General features: G+C 34.9%; 2 protein-coding genes across 4 annotated transcripts in view; both read right to left on the bottom strand.

Annotated features, from left to right (window-relative positions):
- The window catches only part of dennd3a (DENN/MADD domain containing 3a), a 30,618-nt gene extending 16,663 nt beyond the window's left edge, over positions 1 to 13,955 (bottom strand). The window contains exons 1-13 of one of the 3 annotated variants that reach the window (XM_079879762.1): positions 13,795 to 13,955; positions 10,695 to 10,859; positions 8,852 to 9,122; positions 8,656 to 8,771; positions 7,817 to 7,947; positions 7,621 to 7,732; positions 7,381 to 7,500; positions 5,574 to 5,792; positions 5,027 to 5,142; positions 4,069 to 4,224; positions 2,995 to 3,091; positions 2,817 to 2,920; positions 375 to 556 (exon numbers count right to left, since the gene is read on the bottom strand). In XM_079879762.1, coding sequence (XP_079735888.1) covers positions 375 to 556; positions 2,817 to 2,920; positions 2,995 to 3,091; positions 4,069 to 4,224; positions 5,027 to 5,142; positions 5,574 to 5,792; positions 7,381 to 7,500; positions 7,621 to 7,732; positions 7,817 to 7,947; positions 8,656 to 8,771; positions 8,852 to 9,122; positions 10,695 to 10,778 — 1,708 coding nt within the window. In that variant the 5' untranslated portion in view covers positions 10,779 to 10,859; positions 13,795 to 13,955. The remainder of the gene's footprint in view (positions 1 to 374; positions 557 to 2,816; positions 2,921 to 2,994; positions 3,092 to 4,068; positions 4,225 to 5,026; positions 5,143 to 5,573; positions 5,793 to 7,380; positions 7,501 to 7,620; positions 7,733 to 7,816; positions 7,948 to 8,655; positions 8,772 to 8,851; positions 9,123 to 10,694; positions 10,860 to 13,794) is intronic. The other 2 variants (XM_079879763.1, XM_079879764.1) reach the window with 2 other exon arrangements.
- Positions 13,956 to 14,695: 740 nt separating this feature from the next.
- klhl7 (kelch-like family member 7) overlaps positions 14,696 to 21,401 on the bottom strand; it is a 13,331-nt gene continuing 6,625 nt past the window's right edge. Inside the window, exons 7-11 of the mRNA XM_079879776.1 lie at positions 20,692 to 20,834; positions 20,072 to 20,312; positions 19,781 to 19,982; positions 18,475 to 18,572; positions 14,696 to 15,545 (exon numbers count right to left, since the gene is read on the bottom strand). Coding sequence (XP_079735902.1) covers positions 15,226 to 15,545; positions 18,475 to 18,572; positions 19,781 to 19,982; positions 20,072 to 20,312; positions 20,692 to 20,834 — 1,004 coding nt within the window. The 3' untranslated portion in view covers positions 14,696 to 15,225. The remainder of the gene's footprint in view (positions 15,546 to 18,474; positions 18,573 to 19,780; positions 19,983 to 20,071; positions 20,313 to 20,691; positions 20,835 to 21,401) is intronic.

Genomic DNA, 21,401 nt, shown 5'->3' on the forward strand with positions numbered 1-21,401 from the left:
TAATATTAATTTCAACATTTACTAAAACGTTTTTAAAATCAAAGGTTGTATTTGTTAACATTAGTTGCACTGTGAGCTAACATTAACAAACAATGAACAGCTGGATTTTTATTAACTAACATTAACAAAGATTAATAAATACTGTAAGAAATGTATTGCTCATTGTTAGTTCATGTTAGTTAATACATTAACCTTATTGTAAAGTGTTACCCATTTCTCTTCTAGGAAAATTAACCAAAAATATTAATGACATCACATGCTCAGGGCATATGCAATTGTTTTACATCAACATGTATTCTTCAAACCACATCAGGGGTCCCTGGTTAAACATGTTTCTGATTTATTTGTGATTTTCAGAATAATCTGTTTCTCACCGCTCTGTAAAGACATCGTCCCCACTGACACCTGTCGGACCGGGAGGGTGAGCAGTCGGCAGTCCGCCAGGTTTGGCATACTCTTCCCCAGCCTGTTGTTCAGGCCGTTCTCTGGTCTGAGGGTCTTGCGGCTGACCTCCTCTCTCGTGTGTCTGAGTGGAGACTCCGTCATGGTCCTCAACCTGAGGAAAACACACGTTATCATGGAGAAATCATAAAGAAAATGTATTTTAAGTTTAGCTCAGTCATGTCAGATGCTGATTTTCATCACCTTAACTGAACCTTAAAGAAACATTTGGTTGTTTTTTAACCTCATGTCTGGCACTGCTTTACTGATAATCATTTCAACATGTAGAAATGAATGGGAAACAGTAAACACACTAACGGAAGTACAGCAGGTAAACGCACAGGACCATGACATCTAAAATTTCTAAATTTTAAACACTGACCAAAATAACTTACCAAACCTGTCAAGTTACATGCAATCTAACGCCATGACCATCTAAAAAACTAAACCCGGTTACTCTTCCTCTTACCAGGAAGAGACTAGCCAAAATGATTATCTTGTTATCACGCCAAACATGCAGAACATACTAAAAAAAAATCATACTTTGTTTTTTAAACGTCTTCACATGTGAACTGAGCGCAATGCTTTCTCTGGTGTGCACAGACTGCCATGTGGGTTTGCTGTTGTTTTACTGTAAATATAGTTTTTAACTTCCCCTTCTTTCAGTGACAGAATCACACTGAGACAGATTCATCATCATTACATCATCAAGTGAAGAAATAATGCCTATTTATTCCCCAGTGACGTTTAGTTGTTTCCTGTGTTTGTCTGATGCATATTTGAGCCCAGTGTTTCTGCTCAGCAGTGAGACCTTTAAAGTGCTCCTATTATTATATGTTAAAGGCTCCCACTTTTGTTTCGGAAATCTCTCACAATAGGCTTCCATGCATCCAAGGTCAACATTTTGTTTTTTCATTTTCATTTTCTCATATTATACACAACATGCTGTTTTCTCACAGTGTCTGAAATGGTTTGATAAATGATTCAGTCTCTCTAACCAAATGGCCATTAGCATATCCAAGTTTCAGCTCTTCCTCAGCTCTTGATTCACAGTGATATGAACAGTAACGATGGCGTGGGTTTTACCGTATCAATCTCATCAAAGTGGATTTGCTTTGTGAGCAGAAAACAGCATCTTCTCCACATGAACAACTCGAACCAAACTCTTCCAGTCTCAGATACACTACACACAGCAAAAAATGCTTTTCTTACTTAGTATTTTTGTCTTGTTTCCAGTCCAAATATCAAAAAAAAAAAAATCTTAAATCAAGATGCATTTACTTAAGTAGTAAAATGCCATAAGATATTATGTCTTGTTTTCTGGGGAAATAAATCAAGTGAGTTTTTGCTTAAAACAAGCAAAATTATACATTAATATTAATAAATTGTTTCTGTTTGAATTAAGATTATTTTTCTTACCACATGGACAGATAATTTTGCTTGTTTTAAGCAAAAACTCACTTCATTTTGATTAATTCCCCCGGAAAACAAGACATGATTTCTTATCTAATTTTACTTATCTAGTAAATGCATCTTGATTTAAGAATTTTTAGATATTTGGACTGTAAACCAGACAAAAATACAGTGCAGTGATTATGGACGGGGCAAAGCAGACGCTGTTCGCCGGCAGCCAATGAAAACCATAGACTGGCATTATGCAAATTTGTTACAAACCTATGCAGTTTCAGAAGGAAATCAGACTGAAATTACTGACGACTTGGCAGAATCGCTTCTTTCTTTTGGGAGACAATAACTTCATTTATCTGCACTTTGATCTTTGGAACTTTGCAACTTGACAGAGCTTTTCCATTTACAAACAGCTCGATTACACACTACATGAAAGATAATATCCAAACAAGCTTAATAACAATTTAAAAAGACTGCCGCATTTAGATTGCAAGGCCTAATGCACAGATCCCATGTTTTGACATTAATCTGAAAATATGTAGTCACAATCCAGATTACTTTTCATCACCTTGATAAGTACTTCTGACATCCCTAATGCATGACCAGCTAAAAGTAAACAGTTGCTTTTCCATGATCTTGTGAGGATAGCAGAAAGAGGCAAGACCATTTATAAGCAATGTTTACATTGAGCATTTGACTTTAAAAAGAGGATTTATAATCTTTTTACATTTCAAATATAATTTTTTTTTATGTTTGAGCAATTCATGCAAGTAATTTAACAAAAAAAGCTTTGCATATTGGTTTATAAAACCTGCTTTCCTGTTATTTACTGTAAACACTTCATTTATATGCATTGACATGGTAATTGAAGGCATGCCGACCAAGCAATACATATGAAAAATAATGCAGAATATTGCTTAAATGATTGGAAACACAGAGGGAGAGGGAGATGGAAAGAATCCGTTTACCTCCGAGTCTCTGAACGGATGTTGAGCTGCATGCGAGTGAATGCGTCATTCTTCCTGTTCAAACGGTCCCGCAGAAATGAGTGGAATATATGAGTGTCTAAAACCTGCAAACACACACACGTGAGTTTGGTACAGGAGCGTGAGCTGAGTGTAGAACTGGATATGAGCATTTATTTACCCTTTTGTAAAAGGTGTGATCTGTCGTCTCTCTGGACCGGAGGAACTCCTCGCTGTTGAAAACACGATGCTCATAGTTCAGGAACTCACAAACTTCACTACAGAAAGCAGAGAAAAGAGAGCAGATGTATTTCAGATCAACCACAGAACATAAAACAACATCACTGTGTTCAGATCCAGGCAGGACAAACTGCAGGATGCTTCTGTTAGAGAATAAAACCTTTATTACGTGTGCTTTTCAGAACTTTTGATCCAGAGTAAATTACAAGATTCTGTAATGAGTAGAGCTTAGCCAATCATAGCTGAGATCATTTACATATCTAGCCTTAATTCTACCATTTTGTCTTAAGGATAATCTCTCAAAAACTTGCTCAGGTCACATTTTAACTCAAAATTAAAAGAGACATACTAAATAATAAATTAATATAATATAATATAATATAATATAATCCGGTTATTGTGATGGTCATTAGATTCGTATTACCATATATATATATATATATATATATATATATATATATTGCACAACGTTGCTTTTTGCAGTTGTGGCTTTTTAGAAGCAAAACATTTACATGCAGAAGCATTTATTGTATGTTGCATCAGTGTTATTTTAGTATTTACATACTATTATAACATTTATTAATATTTTGAATTAGCTTTTAATTTTATATTTTCAGTTTTCATTTTAATTTTAGTTAGTTTTAGTCATTTTGGCATGTACTTTTGCCATTTTTATTAGTCTAAATATTTCTATTTAGCTTAAATTTATTTTCATTTCAGTTTTAGTCATTTTAGTACTTTTTTTAAGTGTAAATTTTATTTAATTTTTTTTTATTTCATTTCATCTTTATTTTAATTATTGCTATTGTGTCTTGTTAGGTTAGGGCACAATGTAAAGGCTCAGAAAGAGAGTAAAACACGATTGTGCAAAATACAAAATTAAGACTTAACAAAAAATTTACAAAAAATCGGAGAAAGATATAAATATTACATATCAATGGAGAAAGATATCAATATAAATGACACATAAATGATCCGATATGAGCTCTTGAGGTGGGGTTGTTGAGCTCCACACCTGAAGATGTTGACGATGAGCTCCATGGTGACGTTCAGGATGACGCTGTTGACCTTGTGTTGCCACCGTCTCCTGTGAGCGCGCAGCTCGTTGATGTCCGTTCGGCTGCCGGCGTGACACAGATCCAGATCATAGTGAAGCTGAAGCCCTCTGGCTCTACAGAAACACACAAAACACAGCGCTCACATTCACACAACATCCTTAAACTGAAGAAACAGCACGCCGTCTGAACCCTGCAGCTGAGGTTTTGGATGACACTGTTTATTTAGCACAATTATGTTCATTACAAGCAATTAACTTAATTGTGTCTCTGGGCTCCTTTGAGTTTGATGCTTTGTACACAGCAGGATCATGTTCGACAGTGAGCCTAAAATCCAGTTAATCACCTCAGACTAAAACATGTTGTGTTGAAATACCAAGACGGCCTGTGTGAAGTGTGTCATGTTTTCAATGATAACATTTCTTGATGCCTCTAGTGGTTTCACTGGATCTATTAAATATCTGCGTGTCAAAGAGGAAAACTCCTGGGTATACTGTACACAAAAGTTGGGGTTCATTAAGTAAGAAAGAAGAAGCAAGCATTAAACTGATCTAGTGACAGTAAAGATATTTAATGTTACAAAAGATAATATTTCAAATAAATGCTGTTCTTTTTAACTTTCTATTCATCAAATGCATCATAGTTTCCACAATAATATGAAGCAGAACAACTGTTTTCAACACTGATAATAATCAGAAATGTTTCTTGAGCAGCAAATCATCATATAGGATCATGTGACACTGAAGACTGGAGTAATGAAGCTTTGAACACAGGAATAAATTACAGTTTACTATATATTCACATAGAAAACAGTGATTTTAAATTGTAATAATATTTCACAATATTACTGTTTTTACTGACCCCAAAGTTCTGAACGACATGATAATGAAAGTGAAACAGAAATAAAGAGTCTCTTACCGGTATATAAAACAATCTCTGGCTGCCAGTGGCACATCTGGAAGATTAAGTCTGTCTGAACATGAAGACGACACTGTTGCTTGGTCAATGTCTATAAGAACCAGATCATCAATCTCCTGTAGAAAGACACAGGAATCTGTCATCAACTGAGAAATGAGCCACATGTCAATGATGGCACTAGATCAGTAGCTCAGCAAACGTCCAATGGGGTCTGAAGATGACTTAAAATTATTTAAAATGAGACAAAACAAGGATTAAAAAGCTTAATATAAATATATCAGTAAATAATACTTGAATAATGGGTGAAGATGTAAATTTTCCAAGGCCGGACATCACTTTATATAAATATGTATATATTTTTATATTTTATTATCCCTTATCCAGTAAGTCATGAACAACAGAAAAAGTCATGCAAAGCATCTACATAGGAGTGCATTAATGCAATTAAACCGAGTAGGATGTGAAGCGGTGTTAAAATGAGACAAAACAAGGATTAAAAAGCTTTACATAAATATATAAGTTAGTATGGATGTGAAGCGGTGTGTACCTCTGCGACCTCCTGGAAGTGGTGTGTGTGGCAGCCCATCAGGAAGGCCGTGGGAGCCATGATGAAGTCCAGCATTTGGCGGGACAGGACGGGTACGAACGGATGCTGCCAGCGCAGCGGGTGGATGAAGATCATGAAACATTCAGCGACGAGCGTGAGTTTGGCCCAGTCGGTGGACAGGAACACCACCCTCTGCTCCATCAGGATACAGCTGATGATCTGGAGGAACAAAACCACCCAGAAGGAAATATATGAGCATCTCCTCAACATGACCAGCATGAGTTCACATTCTGACACGGGTTAAACCGGTTTGGTGCATAAAATGCTTCAAAAATGACTTGCAGTGTTATGTTAGTATTATTTATATACTTTTATAGTTTTTATTAATATATCGAATTAGCTTTTATCTTTATATTTTCAGTTCTCATTTTAATTTTAGTTTATTAATTAATATTTTTGTGCTTTTGTCATTTTTTTTAAAAATATTAGTATTTAGGTTTAATTTATTTTTATTTCAGTTTTAGTTGAGTTATAGTTTTTATTGATTTCCAGTTAGTAATTTTTGTGCTTCAATCTAAACTAATTTCAGGGTTTTTTTTTTTGTTGTTGTTGACAAGGCTACATTTCTAATTTTCATTTAGTTTAGTCGTCAATAATTGTATCCCTTAAAACTCATCTTTGATCACCAAAATTACACATTTAAATGTTTTTTCCTTGAAAAAAACTTTCTTCATGCCTTAAAATATCTTGAATGTAACTTGACACTTCATTTAGTAAATGCGGTTCTATGAATATGCAAATGAGCCCCGCCTCCACTCACTCACTCAGCTCAGAGATCCACTGGTTGTCGATCACACGTTGATCTGATTGGTTACAAGGTAGTTTGTGACGTCAGAAACACCAGCAATTTCAAAGCATGTTTTTGAGACTGTCTTTGGTTCACTGCAGTTTTAAAGGGCTGATGTACACAAAGAGGTAAAAGATGTCTTTGGACACTTTCCTCAGAGTGTGTATGTGAAGTTTTAGATAAAAATATTTTATATAGCATGTTAAAATTGTCACATTTTGAGGGTGAGCAAAAATGCACCATTTTGTGTCTGTCCCTTTAAATGCAAATGAGCTGCTGCTCCCGGCACAGGGGGCGGAGCTTCAACAGCTTGCACTCACACAGACATGCACTGAAAATTTCTAAAACTTTTAGCCTTTTATGTTCAAACCGGAGTCAGACAATGATGAAGAGACTCGATAAGAAGAGACAACATGTAGAAGCAACAGGACATTTCTGAATGGTTAGTTGATGAATTTATGTAGCTTATGTGTAGATATCTTCTAGTCATTGATTAGCATATTCTATCATGATAATCTATAAATCGTGTTCAGGGGGCGGGGCTTATGTAAATTCTACGGTTAGTGATGTCACTAACCCGGGAGGAATGTGGTGTAGTCTCTACCAGCCGTTTGTTGTAGTCCTTAAAAAGCAATTTCTTTAAAAGCAAATCTCTCCCTTTGCTTTGAACTTTGAGCGTTGTAACTTTGCAGATGTGGTTTATGCTCAAACAGCAACATTACACACTAACTAAAGTTAGAAAAGTGAAATCATAATCAACCTTTAAAAGAAAATACTCTGCAATGCTGTTGACTTATGAATTTACACATGGTTTGTCTTAAAGCAGATTAAAAACACCACATAGACACATAAACAACATTAAAAGCTGGATTTTTTAAGTCAGTTTTCAGCTAGCATTTATTTTATATTCAGCTTTATTTTAATTAACAAAAATAGTTTTATTTAACGATAATAACTGACCTGCAGGATCTGTTTGGGTTTGAAACACAGAAACGGCAGGTGAAGATCGAGGTCCAGGACGGGCCGGTCCACATCCAGTCTGGAGGGAAGTTCAATCCGAAGGGGTCTGAGATAAAACACCTGCAGACACATCCACACAAACCAACATTCAAGTAGGTGACCTGAAAGAGCTGTATTTAAGTTAATGTGAACCTTCCCAGCAGGACTGTCAGGGAATAAAGAGGGAATAAAGAGGCTCACCACATGCAGGGGTCCGGGAGGCGGGATGGGAACCAGTGCCAGTTTGGCGGAAAACTCCTTCACCTGCTCTTCAAACTCGGACATGCGGGACGTCTTCAGCTGGAGCAAGAAACTATGACGGCAGAGAGATGAAATGCCTTCAGCTTATTCTTCATTCCATGTTCCAGCTAAATAATAATATGGATTAGGCTCTTACCAGGACAGACAGTCTCTGAGGGCATTATAATATGGATATTTGGAGATGACACATATGCTGTACGTGGTGTACAGACGCTGCAGCTTGGTCGACTGATAGCCGTTTTTATGCATCATATTATCTTGTTGGAACTGCAATAACACAACAAACATGACATAGGAATTAGCGACTGCATTTTGGAAACTTTTTATATAGGAATTTTATAATTATTATAAATAATACACATTTTTCATTATATTATACAGTATGTAATTTTTATTTTAGTTCACACTAACATTCCAAGGTTTAAGGTCAAGATTTTTTTCTTTTTTTTTTTACATTTTATTCAGCAAGGATGCATTGAATTGATCAAAAGAGACATTAAAGACATTTATAATGTTACATAAGATTCTATTTAAAATAAATGCTGTTCTTTTGAAAGTTCTGTTCATCGAATAATCCTGAATCCTATTAATCATAAATGTTTCTTGAGCATCAAATCATCATATTAGAGTGATTTCTGAAGGATCATGTGACACTGAAGACTGGAGTAATGATGCTGAAAATTCAGCTTTGATCACAGGAATAAATTATATTTTCCAATACATTAACATCGAAAACATATATTTTAAACTGTAATAATATTTTACTGTTTTTACTGTACTTTTTGATCAAATAAATGCAGCTTTGTTGAGCAAAAGAGACTTGTTTTCCAGGCTCACAGTCAATCTTGCACTCTCAGATCTTCATAGGAAGTTCAGAATATCTTTGAAGAACTGAAACCTCTTTCATGTTTATGAACTATTTAGACTAGATTTGATATGCTAGCTATCCATAAGAGTATGTTTACGATAGCTCACCTGAATAGGTTTGCAGTACTGAGCCACCACCCCATGTGTCTGGGTCCCGAACACATCCGTGAACACCAGGAAATGATAGGAGTCTTCTCCGCACTCATTGGTTATTCTCAAACCATCTGAACAATGACAAACCAATGACTCTGTTAGCATCCGCATTAGACGCAGAATCCCCTGCTGAGGCGTTAGCGGAGGTTACCTGGGAAGCAGAGCTGCTGCAGGGCTATGAGGTCAATGTTCTGCGGCACGCTCAGGTCGTCTGAGACGCCGACTGCTGATTCGTTGGTTTTGCCGGATTCGCTGATGGCTGAAACGGGTCGGTCCCTCTTCTTAAAGGAGCGTCTCCGCTGGACTCTGCTGAAGGCCTGATAAACGCCGTTACTGGAGCTGTCCTTCGTCACAAACGGCGGAGCGTGAACCTGCAGCACCTCCGCCTCCACCTGCAGATCTCTACCGACTAAACCAACATTCTGCACACAGAGAAATACATCGTTAAATGGAATAACACGTTAAAAATTAAAATAAAATGTGATTTCATTGTTAATATCAATAATATGTATAATACATTTATATATATATATATATATATATATATAACAAAAAGTTGTTTTAATTATTATTATTGATGATTATTAATAAAATGTAATTTTATTTTATTTTTAATTATCGAAATTTCAGCATATATATGTTCATATATATATATACACACACACATACAAAACTTTTTACATTTTATGAACTATTATGAATAATATATTTTAAAAAACGCATTTTTTAAAAAGAAAGAAAATATTATTTATATACTAGCCTATATAAATGATAGAAAATATATTATTCATGTTAACAATGAAATCACATTTTATTTGTATTTTTATGTATTATTTCATCAAGATTATATATATATATATATATATATATATATATATATATATATATATATATATATATATATACAGTGCTATGCATAAGTGAATACACCCATGCTAAAGTTGACTAAAAAGAGGAATAAAAAATCATATTTTGGAAATTGAACGTAATGCCTTAATTTAAAAAATTAGGAAAAATCCAACCTTTAAGGACACCAATTTTCTTTGTGAATGAATAATGTATCGTAAATAAATAAATGTTCTTCCTTAAAATACATGGTGCATAAGTTAGTACACCCCTATGTTAAATTCCCATAGAGGCAGGCAGATTTTTATTTTTAAGTATTTTTTTTTTATTAATTTTTTAGGATACTATGCATCCTGATAAAGTTCCCTTGGCCTTTGGAATTAAAATAGCCCCACATCATCACATAGCCTTCACCATACCTAGAGATTGGCATGGTTTTATTTCAGTTAGCCTAATAGCTAGTTTGATTTGCATTGAGAGATGATCTTATGGAAAGTACCCCATGCCAATCTCTAGGTATGGTGAAGGCTATGTGATGATGTGGGGCTATTTTAATTCCAAAGGCCAAGGGAACTTTATCAGGATGCATAGTATCCTAAAAAATTAATAAAAAAAAAATACTTAAAAATAAAAATCTGCCTGCCTCTATGGGAATTTAACATAGGGGTGTACTAACTTATGCACCATGTATTTTAAGGAAGAACATTTATTTATTTACGATACATTATTCATTCACAAAGAAAATTGGTGTCCTTAAAGGTTGGATTTTTCCTAATTTTTTAAATTAAGGCATTACGTTCAATTTCCAAAATATGATTTTTTATTCCTCTTTTTAGTCAACTTTAGCATGGGTGTATTCACTTATGCATTGCACTGTATATATATATATATATATATATATATATATATATATATATATATATATATATATAGCAAGTACGACAAATGAATTTGGAAATATCTTGCATGGGACTTTAATACTTATAATTATATATATACACACACACACATTCATATTATATAACATTTTACAAAACATCATAATTTGTTATCATAATTATTACTAATTATTAATACAATTTCATACAGATTTTCGTAGTTTTTTCCTCAACATTAAATGTGAATATGAAGATTTTTAGACGTCTCACCAGGCATAGTTCCTTCAGGCGTTCATTTGATACTCCAGCCACCACACACGCCTCCAGTAGCCCCGACGGGCTTTTATCCGCCATCACAACCGGTTCTGTGAGCGCATGCAGTGTGTTTACTCTTCAGTCTTCAGATCCATGGCGGCTCTTCAACTTCCTCTAGGTCTGTTAAAGAGGTTACAATGACTTCAGTTGATGCTTCACCAGACATTTTAAGCATTGCTGACTGAGCAAGCATCTCTATTACTATTGCTTATGGTTAGGGATGAGATATGAAGAGACTAAAATATCACAGAGACTTTGTGTCTAGCAACCACCAACTATATTTAAAGCTGCAGTTGTAGATTTTCCTCTTTGTCGCCATCTCTGTTCGAAATCTGCAATTGCAGTTATTCGAGGAATTATCAACTATACATGGGTTGTGCCTCGGAATGTGTGTCTGTCAGTTGCCGCCGGTGTGGATACTGGCGTTCGCAATCACAGATTATACTTTATGGAAGTATGACCAACATAAGAATTTCCCCCGGAAAATGTCAATCTGAACAAACATCCACTTTTGTTCTGACCAACTAAGGGGAAAAAAGCATTTCAGTAAATCACACTGATTAAATCTAACGATCGCTTATCATATCACTCAAACCGTGCAAATTATACTTTGTTCTCAAATTGTTAATGTTAACAACATCAGCATTGCGTGACTACAGTTAATGCCCTTCCAATATTATCCTTGTTTTGGCATGGGCCGGTCCCAGTCTCTTTTTCCTGTAGCCACTCAAAGTCTGAAGTCTTTTGCATTTTACAACAAGTGAATCTCCAGTTGTCACTGGTGAATGTCGTTTGAACCTTTCTGGATCCGCCATCAAATTGATAAGTGTAATTATACCCAGTGCTGTGAGAAAAGGCTATAAATCTCCACCTCCAGCATCCTCACACTCATAGCCGACTAGCCGAGACTCTTCTTTATGTGGACAGATGTGACGGAATGACGCAAAGACATGCTCGAATTTCCCACGGAAATCCACCAGTACCACTGGAGTTAAAGACATTATTACAAGCTTACCGTTTTGAATCGAGCGAAGGCAAGCATAGTTTTGAACAATGGCTGGATATGGACTTGCTCAAACATTTATTTTGGATCATTTTTAACCCAGAAAAGTTACGGACTGCAGCTTTAAGGATTCACGCAGATCAAAATAGAAGTTTGCTAATTATGTGGTGCAGAATTTCAGCCATAAACAAGTAAACCATCACTATGCAAAGCGTATAATTAGGCTATGTCAGCACATGGTTGATGTTTTACACATTCAAAACATCTGAGCCTTATTATCATCTGAGTTAATGGATGAAGAGAGTGATTTGCATGTTATCACTGATTTATATGTTATCGTTCACAAATTTTAGAAGTAAAACCTGACATTCTCTGCTGAAACAAAAGAAAAAATGGTTTTATCTCCATATTTAAGAGTGAAACATGATATTTAACTAGATTTTCTCCACTGGATGGTAATAAGAGAATGTTTTAACGTTAAAACTTTAATTAGATAACTGGTTGTCCTTGCATGCCCTGCTGTTTTTCCACTCGAATAACGACATGCAATGGATCGCTCCCAATGTCAACATCTGCTTCAAATCAGAATCTGGATCAAGTTCAAACTGAGACTAGAACTGAATATGAAACTATGGGATTCGCTACAGCTCTATCGACTCAGAGAGACCGAAGCATCTACTGTACGACTGTAAATGTAAATACACAATAGATGCTTTGGTCTCTCTGATGCAACACAGACCCAGTCTTCACGATCCCTGAGTCACACAGTGACAGCATTCATACGGCTGGAGTGAAGCTTGACAGAGACGTCAGACCAGTTGGGAAAAACCAAGAAAAGTGAGGTTTGTCATTCCTGAACACATACCTTCTTCTGTGTTGCTAAACTTCATCTAAAACTTCTCAAAACAACACTGCTATAACCTATCTATTATATATGACCCCCTTTTATGAATTAAAAAATCATGACACACATAGTATACACTACAGGTCAAATGTTAAGTAATTAGTATCAAGTAATTTAATGTAATTTAAAGTTTTTGAAAGGTAACACTTTACAATAAGGTTTCATTAGTTAACAAGAACTATTAATGAACTGCACTTCTACAGCATTTATTAATCTTTGTTAATGTTAATTTCAACATTTACTAATACATTATCAAAATCAAAAGTTTTATTTGTTAACATTAGTTAATGCTCTGTCCACTAACGTGAAAAATAGTATTTTATTAACTAATGATAATAAAGATTAAAAAATACAGTAACATGGTTACTAACATAGTTAGTTAATGTTACAAATAAAACCTTATTCTAAGGTGTTACCAAGTTTTTTTAAAAATGTTTCTAAAAGAAGTCTCTTCTTCTCACCTAGGCTGTATTTATTTTATGAAAATACAGTAAAAACAGTACTACTGTCAAATATTAGTACAATTTAAAATAGATAGCTGTTTTCTAAGTTAATATTTAGTCAAATGTAATTTATTCCTGTGATCAAAGCTGAATTTTTTCAGCATCATTACTCCAGTCTTCAGTGTCACATGATCCTTCAGAAACCATATACTGTTTATGAAAAGCTTATATACCACTGTGTGTGTATGTATACTGTATGTATGTATGTATAAATATATATATAAATATATATATACATATATATATATATATATATATATATATATATATATATATATATATATATACACACACACATACATACAATATACATTGGATATACATCCAACAGTAAAAAAAAAAATTGTAATACACAAAATCATAAATGAATCTAACTATTCTGTTATTAGCACAGCTGGTTTTGTTGAATCTGAGAGATTTGATGATTTCATGCACTACTTCACATCTGCTCTCTATGACATGCGCGTTCACGAGCGAAACCGAAGAAAAAACCCCGAACTTTAATCTGATGTGTTACAATAAATGTTGCATGTGATGCATGTACAATGTAATCAAAGTTACAGGATTGATACGAAGATTCAAAGTAACGCAACAGGAGCAACAGAACATGAATTAAGATTCAATAAAGATTAATAGTAAACAAACCTTCAGTGTGTCCGCTGCGACTTCAAGTCAGAAAGTGTGTCAATCAATGGTCGTGAAAGAACAAAGCGAAAGTGTTGATGTAGTTCATAATCAGTTACAGAACACGCCTCATTATGAACATAAGGCGGGATAAAGTTTCGGCTTGACCCGCCACACTCTTTCTGAAAGATGTAAAACTCTGATCCGAATGACCAAACAATTAGCTCATGAATATTAATTAGGTAATTCTAGCGTTGCTTGGTAACCTTTGAAAGCGTCCATTCATGTGGCCTAATTAATATTCATAAGGTATGCCGTCACCAAAACAGGATTTGCTGATTCGCCAACTCACTGAGCGCCCGCCTTTTCGGCCAATCAGGTAGACGAACGTCAAATTGCGTCATTAATATTAATATGCAAAGCCTTCAACGCACGAGCAGGAAAAAAAACATTTGTTGGATCAAAGTTCCAAATCCTCTCCGCAATACCTCGCAAACATTATAAAGTACATCTAAATTACGATTTTTAAATGGACTAAGATGAATGAAGACAGTAAGTAAAACATTTTATTTGTATAAACTCTTGACTTACCGCGTGTTCACTCAATTTTAAAGCTTAAGCGCCACCTAGTGTCTATCTTTACTGCTCTCAAATGAAGGATTTTAACTCTTACAAAAGCTTTTTCTTTTGATATTCTTACAGCAACATGGTATATGAGTATGGGAATAAAATATTACTATGGTCTATTTTAAAACATGTACACTATATATTATCTATATGATACTGCCAGTGAAAACTAAAACTAAAATTTTATTGCAGGCAAAAGTAATAACACTAAACGACGTAGTAAACAAGCAATACAAGTTCAGAAAGCTTGTATGTATTGATATTATAGAGGAAAACAAAATGAAACACAAAATACTATCAGTAACAGATAATTTTATTTAGATTCTCTCTTAGAAAAACCTTTCATTCAAACTTTCCAGCTTGTTTTCTTGTAGTTCTACGACATCAAAATGATAAAACAAGCATTATTAAAAAAAATAAAAGTCACAAGTTTGTTCACACATACTATAAACACACCAAAATACCAATTCTTAAAACATAAAACCAACATAAAACACATATTAGCCAAAATGGGTCGCCAAAATGCAGAAGGTACAACAGAGTTTCCTAAAAATGGAAGTCCTTCTGCGACGTGTAAATCTGATCCGAGATCAGGGAACATCAGCCTTCCTAGAAGTTGAAAGTTACAGCTCAAAAGATCATAATAATCTGAGCGTAAGGACAAAAGCAGTCTTATGATCTCAACATTAAACGCTTAAACCTGATTGGTTTGATTTAGCGACACAAACTCTTCTCAGCATCTGCACTAAAGACACAAACCATAATCAGTTGAATATGTAATGCAGCTAATATATCTCGGCACAGTAACGACTGGGTTTGGCTCTGTCACATCCTTCCATCGGCCGAGGATGAGGATGAAGATGCTGAATTCATGTCCTCCTCGTTGGCGCCGCACGTGTCCACCAGACAGATCAGGCAACTGGTGACAGGGAAGGCGCGCACTTTACTGGACACGACCCACTTGTCCGTCTCAGTGTAATACTCCATGATGTGACCCAGACGGCCGACCCCCTGAAACCCGGCCAGAACGTAGATCACCGAGGCCACGGCCGCACACTTCACCGTCACACCCCTCCACGGCATCGGAGACGCCATCTTCCACTCGTTACTGCCCATCTCGTAGTACTCCACCGAGTCCAGACCACCTGACAGAAGGAAAACACTGACCTCTGACCTCTCTGACTTCAGTGATCACGTCTACATGATGCCATTATACTTTTTGATCATCATTTAATTATAGGTTTCAGCTGTGTCAGAAACATACATCACAGATTCAATTAACTATATACAAACAGAGGCCATGAAATGAACCAGACCGAAATAAAATAATCAACTAAAACAAGTACACATAACTAGGAAATCAAGGTTTTAGTTTGCTATAATTCAGTATACTGATGGTCGAAAAACATCAAAATTTTCCCAGGAAAAGATCTTCTATAACAAAAATTAGTCAATTTATTACAAAACAAATGTGTTAAAGCTCCAGTATGTGATTTTTTTTGACCACAAGAGGGCGCAGTTTCCAACAATAACAAAGGCGAAGCTTGATGACGCTATGAAGGAGGTGATGATGGGAGATGTCGTTTTTAATGCGTTTTCACCATCTAGTGATGTATCTAAATGGAATTAATGAATCATGATCACGGATGAGGTAATTTATTCGTTTTTGTATTACCTGTATGTCTGATCGTATTATTTTATGTCATCATAATTAATGAACTGCAAGGAACGTGAAATGTTATGCTATATTACCCCGTTACAACATACAGCTATTTGTCAAATGATTTGTTGGGTTAATGTTGTGCAGTTTTACGTTTTTATGGTTAATGCCGTGTTGTTTAACGTGTTCAAACCAATATCTAAAAGTAAATTTGAACGAACATTTGCAAGTAATGACTAAATATATTTTTTTAACAACACATATCCGATTGTATTTAATTGTACTGCCATAATCTCGGTCACCACACGTGATAAAAAGCCTTACCGAAGTACAAAGAGCAATATAACTTTGTTTATAAGTGCTACTATTGACAGTTGCATGTCTTACCTGTCTCAATACACTCGCGAGAGCAGAGTCTCTGTCAAGTCCAAGATAGTCGCGCAGCTCTCTCCATCTCGAAAACGCCTTGCCGATATTTATCCAGGTTTTATTCCTTCGTTTGTCACACAGTCTGCGTGTATCCGAATATGGACGCTTTCGTTTTGTTGGCACTTCAAAACTCGCCAAAGAGTTCGTGATCCATAACAGCTATAACCATACAGTCTATGGCTATAACGCTATAACCACCACTTCCGCATTTGACCATGTGATATTCCGGTGTGGTGGGTCATATTTTTTATTTTATTTATTTTTCTTCTTTGTCAGACGTCGTTATTGTTTATTGTGATAAGAAAAAAAACTCAATAAAGTTGTTGTAAAAAAAAAAAAAAAAAAAATCCGGTGTGGTGGAATATCCGATCACATGGTCCACATGGAAAACAAGGATAGAGCGGACATTGCGTCACTGAGAGGCGACATTTCTTTTCCGGGACGGCCAGTTATTTAAAATCGGAATTTCTCTGAAATAAAAAATCTTTGGAGACTTTTGAAATATTGTAAGTACACAACTGGAGGAAATATATCACACTGTGCAAGTTATTTTCGGAAATTTTATTACAAAATTCCTACATATTGGAGCTTTAAGTGTAAAGATATCACTGCATTTTCTCAATGACGCTTTAAAAAGGGATAATTAAATGTATAATTATGTTTAATTATATTATATATACCGGTAATTATTAATGTTTTATTTTATATTAGTGCTGTCCAATCAATTAATCACGATTAATCACAACTACCATTAAAGTTTGTAGAAATATAATGCGTGTGTTTATATATATATATATTAGGGCTGTCAAAAGATTAATCGTGATTAATCGCATCCAAAATAAAAGTTTGTTTTTACATAATATATGTGTGTGTACTGTGTATAATTATTTTGTATATATAAATACACACACATGCATGTATATATTTAAGAAATATTTGCATACATATACTGTATATATATTTATATAGTTTATATTATATATAAATATAATTTTTTTTATATATATATAAATAACACATTTTTCTTAAATATATACATGCATGTGTGTGTATTTATATATACAAATTTAATTATACACAGTACACACACATATAATATTAAAAACAAACTTTTATTTTGGATGCGATTAATCACGATTAATCTTTTAACAGCCCTAATATATATATATATATATTTACAAACTTTTATATTAGATGTGATTAATCGTGATTTATCGATTTGACAGCACTATTTTATATAGAAAGATAATATTCATTAATATTAATTTATAATTCATTTTAAAACAATATATTAAAAATTGAAAAGTCAAATAAAAATATTAAAACATAAATGAAATAAAATTAATAGATAGTGATTTAGATTTTTTTTTAAAAAGAAGTAAAAAATACAGAATTGTAAATATAAAATTCAATTTAAATTAAATTATGTACTCATGTTTTCTTATACAAAAAAAAACATCTGTAATTTAGTTTTTCCTAAACAATGAAAAAAGATTTCAACTCTAGGTTACCTATTTACTAATCTAGTATTTTAAAATAATAATAATAATAATAATGGTATTGTATTGTATGAATACCGTTGGATAAATTCTCCAGGAAATAGAGCTTGAGATGTAGTCACTTTGGATAAAAGCATTGCTAGATGAATCCATGTAAACTGTAATTGTAATATTTGCATACTGAATTCTGATTGGTCTTTCTTGCATCTACTGATCATCTATAACTGTCTTTACCTTGACAACAGAGACGTGTGCTAAACATCATGACATAAACCTAAACGTGTCTAAACCAGCACTGCTGCTTCCCTCAGGAAATCAAACAACCTTGTAGAAGTTCTTCATAATATGAGTTTGTTGAATGTAGAACAAAGAAAACAGTGTGTTACTATGTCTCATTGTCTGAGTCACAATAGATGCTTGCCTGATAAGAAATTAAAATAAAACTAATATTAGCAGAGGATGTAAACTTATGAACACAAAACATACCCAGTGTGTTCTGGCCGCCGACGGCGTATATTCTTGAGTTCACCACCACCAGACCGTGATTCTTACGAGCCTCACGCATCCCACAGAGAACCCTCCACCTGAACACACACACAACACACACACACACACACACACACTTACACTTCTGCTGAAGACCTCCATCAGGGATTCACTAACTCTTTTATCAGATGCACCTCATATTGCATTCGGTCTTTGCAAATGGATTAAGATTAACAAAATACACTTTTTTTTTTTTTTTTGGTATAATTTTTTACACTTTAAAATAATTGGTTATACCTTTTGCATTAAAAATATTTCCATTTAAGATTTTAAGTTAATATTTCAATAATTTTAACACGTTTGCACATTCGTGGATCTCTGATGTCAGATAATGGTCACATGACATGCATTTAAACAAATAAAATATTTCATCTTTAAAATTATTTATTTATTTTAATTTGATATTTTTATGATTTCATTAATTATTAGCTTTTTTATCAACTCACAAATCTCAGTTTGGGAAACCCTGACTTAGAATATAGACAAATCATATACTGACCCACACAAATCATATTTCTATTATACTTTTATAGTCTTTTGTGTCCCTTTTTAGTGCTTGACAGCCCATTTATAGAGAAGTATAGGAAAGAGCTGAAGTAAGCCACAACATGAAGGTGAGCAAATGATGTAGTGACTATTAAAAATCGTTTTGATTAATTGAAATACATTTAAAATTTAATTAAATATAAATATTAGATGAAAAACATACATTTAAAAAAAACGTTTAACGGCAATAAGGTTTAAGTGGAAGTACTTAAATAACTTAAGCTTACTAAAAAAAACTAAAACTGATATAAAAATAAAAAACAAAATACAAATATAAAAAATATATAAAAATGATAAAAGTACATAAAAACTACAATTAAAATGAAAATATGAACATAAAAGCTAATACAAAATATTCACAAATATAACAGAATAGAATTGAGAACTTACATTTTTGGGTGAACTATCCCTTTAAAACTCACATTAAAGCAACAGTTCACCCAAAAAATGAAAATTCTGTCATCATGTTGTTCCAAACCTGGATGAGTTTCTCATGTTGTTGTTTTTTTTCCTACTATGGAAGTCAATGGGGACCATCAACTGTTTGATTACCAACATTCTTCAAACTATCCTCTTTTGTGTTGTGCAGAAGACAGAAACTCATCCAGGTTTGGAACAACTTGAGGGCGAGTAAATGATGACAGAATTTTCATTTCTGTGTGAACTGTCCCTTTAAACGAGTGTGAGGTGTCATACGTACTCTTCGGTGTTGGGGTCGTACACCTCGCAGTCGTTGAGGACCCTGCCGGACACGTTGTTTCCCAGACTTCCTCCGCAGACGTAGATGAGCCCGTTGGCCTCGACCGACCCGTGACTGCAGCGCGGCATCAGCATGTTGGGCTTCGTCTGCCACGTCTCAGTGCGCGTGTCGTAGCACTCGAACAGATTCAGAGCTGAGCTTCCTATCAACAGCATTGAGATTTTGTAAGAGCCATTTTATTTTGTGACCCCCCTCAAATCCAAACCCACAGGACGACAAGGGCAGACTCACCCACTTCCGATCCTCCGGAGGTGTAGATCTTTCCTTTAGAGGCGCAGGCGGCCAGACTGTCCCGTGGGTTTGGTGGCCCGAGTTTGGAGTACCAGCTGTCCTTCACCACGTTATAGCAGTCCATGCGTTTGATGGGGAAGAGCTGCGAGCCACCCAGGATGTACACCACATTATCCCAGAACACGGATGTGGCGTCCCGTCGTTTCTCAAAGGGGCAGCGGATGTCTGTCCAGCTGTAATCCTGAAACACACACACACACACATGCTCCCAGTGGTTTGTGATTGCAGGATAAGGATTTTTAAAAATAGATTGAATAAAGACTAACGTAAAAAAAAAAAAGGTATTTATTATTATTTTTGGACTTTCAAAAATCATAAAGAAACTTTAAAAGTTATTCCAGTATTTCCATGACTGTGGAACTCAGTCCCAGTGGTTTGTGATTTCATGGATAATGATTTTTTTAAATCATTTTGTAGAGACTTGATTTTTTATGATTATATTAATGATTACATTCATTTTATTCATTTAAATTTTTTATGCCAAAAAAAAAAAATTACATAAATAAAATATTTCCCGTTTTTCCACGGCTGTTGGAGTGATCAGTGTGAGCGCTCAGTACCTTGGGGTTAAAGTAGCGGCAGGACTGCGGCTGCGAGCCTCCGAACAGAGCGATGCGATAATCGTGTTTCTTGCGTCGCGGTCGACTGTTCTCGCCGAGCTCCTCACGGTCCTCTGGAGACAGGAGATGATAACGCATCCCACCTGACCACACACACACACACACACACACACACACAGCGACAGCTCTGCTTTACAGAATTCTTAGTGAAAGAAGATCTTCAAGGACTACATTTAGATGATAAAAACATAGAATAATTACACAGAAATATTTATAAAAAAAAGATTATACAAAATTATTTATGGATGGATGGATGGATGGATGGATGGATGGATGGATGGATGGATGGATGGAACGATGGATGGATTGATGGAACGATAGAATAATGGATGGATGGATGGATGGATGGATAAAAGGATAAAATGATGGATGGGTGGATGGATGGATGGATGGATGGATGTATAAACACATAGAACGATGGATGGATGGATGATGGATGGATGGATGGATGGATGGATGGATGAATGGATTGATGTATAAACACATAGAACGATGGATGATGGATGGATGGATGGATGGATGGATGAATGGATTGATGTATAAACAGATAGAACGATGGATGGATGGATGGATGGATGGATTGATGTATAAACACATAGAACGATGGATGATGGATGGATGATGGATGGATGGGTGGATGGATGGATGGA

Source organism: Squalius cephalus (genome assembly GCF_949319135.1).
Source record: "Squalius cephalus genome assembly, chromosome: 8".
Lineage (NCBI taxonomy): Eukaryota > Metazoa > Chordata > Actinopteri > Cypriniformes > Leuciscidae > Squalius > Squalius cephalus.